The sequence below is a fragment of the Notechis scutatus genome, chromosome 5 (genome assembly GCF_049901735.1).
Source record: "Notechis scutatus isolate UNSWTSFEM ecotype Mainland chromosome 5, rNotScu1.2, whole genome shotgun sequence".
Classification (NCBI taxonomy): Eukaryota; Metazoa; Chordata; class Lepidosauria; order Squamata; family Elapidae; genus Notechis; species Notechis scutatus.
The window spans coordinates 101,597,922-101,603,281 of record NC_142013.1 but is presented as its reverse complement, the minus strand read 5'-3'; the positions used below and the strand labels follow the sequence as shown (position 1 = coordinate 101,603,281).

At 35.7% G+C, this 5,360-nt stretch overlaps 1 protein-coding gene across 1 annotated transcript in view; it reads right to left on the bottom strand.

Moving 5' to 3' along the window:
* Window positions 1-212: 212 nt before the first annotated feature.
* The window catches only part of RBM26 (RNA binding motif protein 26), a 44,058-nt gene continuing 38,910 nt past the window's right edge, over window positions 213-5,360 (bottom strand). Inside the window, exons 21-22 of the mRNA XM_026681321.2 lie at window positions 3,898-4,011; window positions 213-1,142 (exon numbers count right to left, since the gene is read on the bottom strand). Coding sequence (XP_026537106.1) covers window positions 1,053-1,142; window positions 3,898-4,011 — 204 coding nt within the window. The 3' untranslated portion in view covers window positions 213-1,052. The remainder of the gene's footprint in view (window positions 1,143-3,897; window positions 4,012-5,360) is intronic.

Below are 5,360 nucleotides of genomic sequence, written 5' to 3'. Positions count from 1 at the left end.
AATAACTAAAAAAACAATACATACCAGTTTTGCAACTCATTTTATTATATATCTTTAAGTTCAAGTCTTCTTCGCAGGAGAACCTTCTCTTCGATTCGCCGGGCACAAGGAAGATTTGCTTCAATGCATGAACTCCATCTGACGTTAGATTGCCAGTTTAGCAGTTTAAAGTGTGTTTTAAAAGATTTTAGCGCACTAAATATATATATATATATATGTAAACTGAGGATATGGCTTCAATGCCTTGTTTTCTGTATTGTTTTATTCATTATGAAGTGAAAAAATGACAGTGATTCAGCTCTTTTCTTGACGATTGGGGGGTTGGGATTGCCACTTGGAATGGTCTCTTGGAATTTTTTTTAAATCTTTTTAATTTTTTCCCTGCCATTATCATGGGCCATGGGTATAATTTCATTATTATTGCTTTTTTTTCTTTTTTCTTTTCCAAGACCATTCCATTTCTTTATTTTTTTAACATCTTAAGGTGATATATGCAAAGCAGTCATACACTGTATCGTTAAAACTCATACGTAAAATACGGTCACAAATCCAACAAAAGGCTAGTACATAGTAAAGCCTAAGCATACTACTATGCAATATTATGAATACATAACTTTAGAGACTTCAGTTTAGTACTGTTATCTATTATTTCCGAAAACATTCACAAAGATCTTAAATGCAAATTTTCATTCCATACTTGGAATAAAACAAACAAACAAAGAATATTCTATGTTATAACAACGCTTGGTCATTTTGATGCGTGACCAATTATTTTTAAATTACAAAGAATCCAAAGAATTCTGTAATGTTTCCATAGAATAAAAACATTGCATATGTTCCTAATACGATGTCTGTAGCAATCATTTACCGAAATGTAAATGCAACCTGAACATCAATCACTCAAAATACAGGATCAATCAGTTGCTCGTTTCTTATCTGAAATCATCCACCTCTTTCCATCCAATTGTCTTGTAGTACAAATATTCAAAAGTTCTTTAGGAAATGTTAATGCAATGTAACTAAATCTTTAGCGCTGTCTCTGATCAGTCGAATCATCTTCTCCACGAACGAGATTCATTGTCATCATCGTCTTCATCATCATCTTGAAGCAATGAGTCATCTACCAAGGATTCTTCCTGAAACTAAAAGAAATATTTAATAAGACTCTGCTGGAAGAAACACATCCATTAGAATATGAGATTATGCAAATCTGCACCTTGAAAGGATAGGCAAACACAATTTTTCTTTTTCTTTTTTTTTTAAAAAAAACATCATTAGTACAGGTAATCCTCAACTTACAACAGTTCATTAAGTGACTGTTTGAAGTTACAACGGCACTGAAACAATTGAGTATTGCAGCATCCCCATGGCCATGCAATCAAAATTCAGACACTTGGCAACTGACTATTTATCATGGTTGCAGTGTCCTGAGATTCTCTGACAAGCAGAGTCAATGGGGAAGCCAGATTCAATTATCAACCGTGTTACAAGCTTTACAGTGATCCACTCAACAACTGTGACAAGAAAGGTCGTAAAATGGAACAGAATTCATTTAACAACTGCCTCGCTGAGCTACACAAACTTTGGGCTCAATTGTGGTCGTGAGTCAAGGACTACCTTCATTTATTTCATTCAAACTGAAAAGAGATCTTTGGACACCAAAGAATATTTGGTGTGTGTTGGGGGGGGGGGTGTGTGCTTCAATTATTTCTGTCAAGCTGTTATGCTGGTGTAAGTAGAATAATGAAATGTGAAGAACAATTCAGTTTCTATCACTGAATTTACCCAAATGACCAAATTATTTAGGTTTTCACAGTCGAAGAATTGGTATCTAAAGCATGACTCAAAGGAGAAGGGCAAAAATACGTACAAACCTACATGAAGCTTCAAGACTTCTTCTGCATGGATGCACCAAAGAATGAAACTTTATATATTATATAAACGAAATTATATAAATTCAGTGACATCTCACCTGTGTATTTATCCATAGGGAAAAGCAATATAGCATTCCTAAGACTACTATTATATTTTTTGGAATACAAAATAAGAGTTGGATGGGAATTTGGAGGTCTTCTATCCAACCCTCTGTTCAAACAGAAGACCAATACTATTCCGGACAAATAGTTGTCCAATCTCCTCTTAAAAAGTGATAGAACATCGTATCTTCTGGAGGCAAGCCATTCCAGTGATTAATTGTTCAGACTGTTAGGAAATTTCTGTTTAGCTTTTTGATTTCTCCTTGATAAGTTTCCATCTGTCCTGCCTTCAGGTGCTTTGGAGAATAGGTTGGACCCCCTCTTCTCTGTTTTGGAAGAATGTTATGTCACCCTTTGTCCTCCCTATTCGTTACATTGGACATGCTACAATCGTTCTTTGTATGTTTTAGCCTCCAGTCCCCTAATCATCTTTGTTGCTCTTCTCTGCTCCCTTTCTAGAGTCTCAGCATCTTTTTTATATCACGGTGACCAAAACTGGACACTGAACTGTGGTATATGGAAAGGTGAATGAAACATGTGGGGAAACAAATCTCCAATTTATATCCTCACAGTCAGGTTGTTGCACACCTTTGGAAGTCACACTGCCTAATAATCTTTCTATACATTTGAGATACAAGGATTGATCTGTGTGAAAATAAATTTACACTCTATGGAAAAGATAAGGGAGAAAAGAACCTGAATTGTCTGAAAACTGATCTTGTATGGTGTGTTAAATGCACCAAAATTTCCTTTATCACAAAAAAATAAAATTTAGAAAAATATTTAAATAAATACATGTAGATTTTCTGCAATTCATATGAAATACTAGTTTCGAAATAGTCAATTTTAAAGAAAAAATTACAAAAGTAATTTCCCAAAGATGAAATATACATCTTTTAGTAGGTGCTTACACAAAGGCCAGAGATTAAGATTATAAATAATAAAATAAATGATGTGACAATGGAACAGCAACTCAGATAAAATTTATGGTGAAGTCAGTGGAATTCTGCACTCATAATTTACCCCCCAACTGATATTTCTAGAATCTGATTATTTTAATACTCATATGTAACTTTATTAGCAGTGGTGGTAAATTTTTATTTTTGTAAAAACCTGCAATCAAATCACGCTAAAAGCTTGAAGAAACTTTGATTGTAAATCTATTATGTATATAAATTTATTGAAGAGAAAAAAATTCTATTCTCACACAACTTGTTACTGTAACTAAACTGTAACATAAGGAACCAATATATACAGTATAAGAATATTTAGGTTTGATTTATTAATGTGACGTTGTAACTTCAATAAACGCTATACATACCACCACAATGTACAATTCTAGTAGTAAGGTCATACCCCAATTTTAAAAAACTATGCTAAAACGTTATACAAATACCAACATTATGAATTTCAGAGCTTTCAATTTAGTACCATTATCTATCATTTCTGAAAAGATGTGTCGGGAGTTACAATGGCCACTAAGACTGCTGGGATTGCTGTCACTAAGATATATGATCACATGACATCACACTATATGTCAACATCACTTAGCGATGGAAGCCCCAGTCCAAATTGTGGTCTTAAGTCGAGGACTACCTGTGAATGCCATGTTTATATGTTTCCTAATATCCATTTGTTATTAAGATAGCATTCTCTTTAAGGCAGGGGTGTCCAACCTTGGCAACTTTAAGACTTGTGGACTTCAACTCCCAGAATTCCTCAGCCAGCTTTGTCCACAAGTCTTAAAGTTGCCAAGGTTGGACACCCCTGCTTTAAGGGATACTGCTTTCTTAAATGTAAAAAGGGTGAGCACCTCTCTTAATCCGGAGTATGCCTTCTTCAAACATTTATGATTGAGAAAAGACGTAGCCTGTCCCAGAACAAACAAAGTTCACACTCCTTCATCTCCTTGTACACTTACTTCTTCTTCATCTGGCTCAGTATCTTCTGTTTCCATGGCTGACATATTTGTTACTGGCTTGTTCCATGCTAACTTCAGGTCTTGCCCTTTAAATCGAGATCCGTGGATAGCGGCCTAGAGGCAAAAACATTTTTTAGAAAAAAACACACATATGTCTGCTATAATCAACTACTGAATTCACTGCACAAAGGGAAGAGAACCAAGGACCAGATGAACTGTGAGCAGGAATAGCTCACAAATATCCCTATGTGCCTAAAGGACTGCATTTAGCATGCTACGTGGCAAGGCATTTTAAAGGAAGTGGAATATCAAGAGCCCTATGATATCCCACGGGGTGATGCTGTTCCAAGAAAACAATAGTAAAAAAAACCAGAGAGCAAAATGCAGTTCTTTGCCATACTTCTACTGACTTTATTATTTCTATATCTATCTTTTAATAGAGATAAAATAAGCCCCCATCTCTGATTACAGAAATTCATTAAATGCAAGATAGGCTTAATGTTCCACTGAATTATTTCAGAGTTTATAATCAAGCGTATGAAAGTACTTTCCATTTTTACAACCCTCCCTTATATTGCAATGATACACACACACACACACACACACACACACACACACACACACATATATATATATGCGGTACTTACATGTATGGTATTCAGCTTTGTTCGGGTATTTTCCCACGTCATTGTAGTTGTGCTTTTAAAGTTGTAGCAACAGAAGCCTGATGATAGCAGATGAGATTCTGCCAAAATGTTGCTACAACTTTAAAGCACAACTAATGATGGAGAAATCTGAACAAGCTGAATACCATACATAACATACATATTTTCTTAAGTTTTCGGGTATTTATATGTATGATATATGGTATTCAGCTTTGTTCGGGTATTTTCCCACGTCATTATAGTTGTGCTTTTAAAGTTGTAGCAACATTTTGGCAGAATCTCATCTGCCATCATCAGGCTTCTGTATAGTGTTCGTCTGTGAGTCAGACTTTCACAGCCGCTTCTGTTTTAAATTTGGTGCTGGCCTACTGCTGTGCCAGAATGGTTTTTTCTTCATCCTGATTGGTTGGGAGTCTTGGTCTTTGTTTATTAGTCTTGGAGTTTGCTGTGTTCTGCTTGATTGATGTTTCTAATATCTTCTGTCTGTTTTGTGGCTTTTTTTGTCTTGATTGGCTGGCAACATTGTGTTTCCTGTATTGGAGGCTTTTTGTGCAGCTTGGTTCCGAGTAAATGGATTGCTATCATTTGTTAGGAAGCTAGGTTTGATCTGGGTGCCTGGTTGGGGTGTGTTTGAGCTGGAGGTATCGGGGGGGGGGTCTGTTTGTGCCCAGGTGTTTGCCTGATTTGTGGTGTGGATATTTTTTTGTTTGTGAGTGCAGGCTTCCAAATAATTGACAGTCTGGAGGAATCATCTCTTCTATTCATGCTTTCAGGTCTTTTTTCAATCTCTATGGCTTC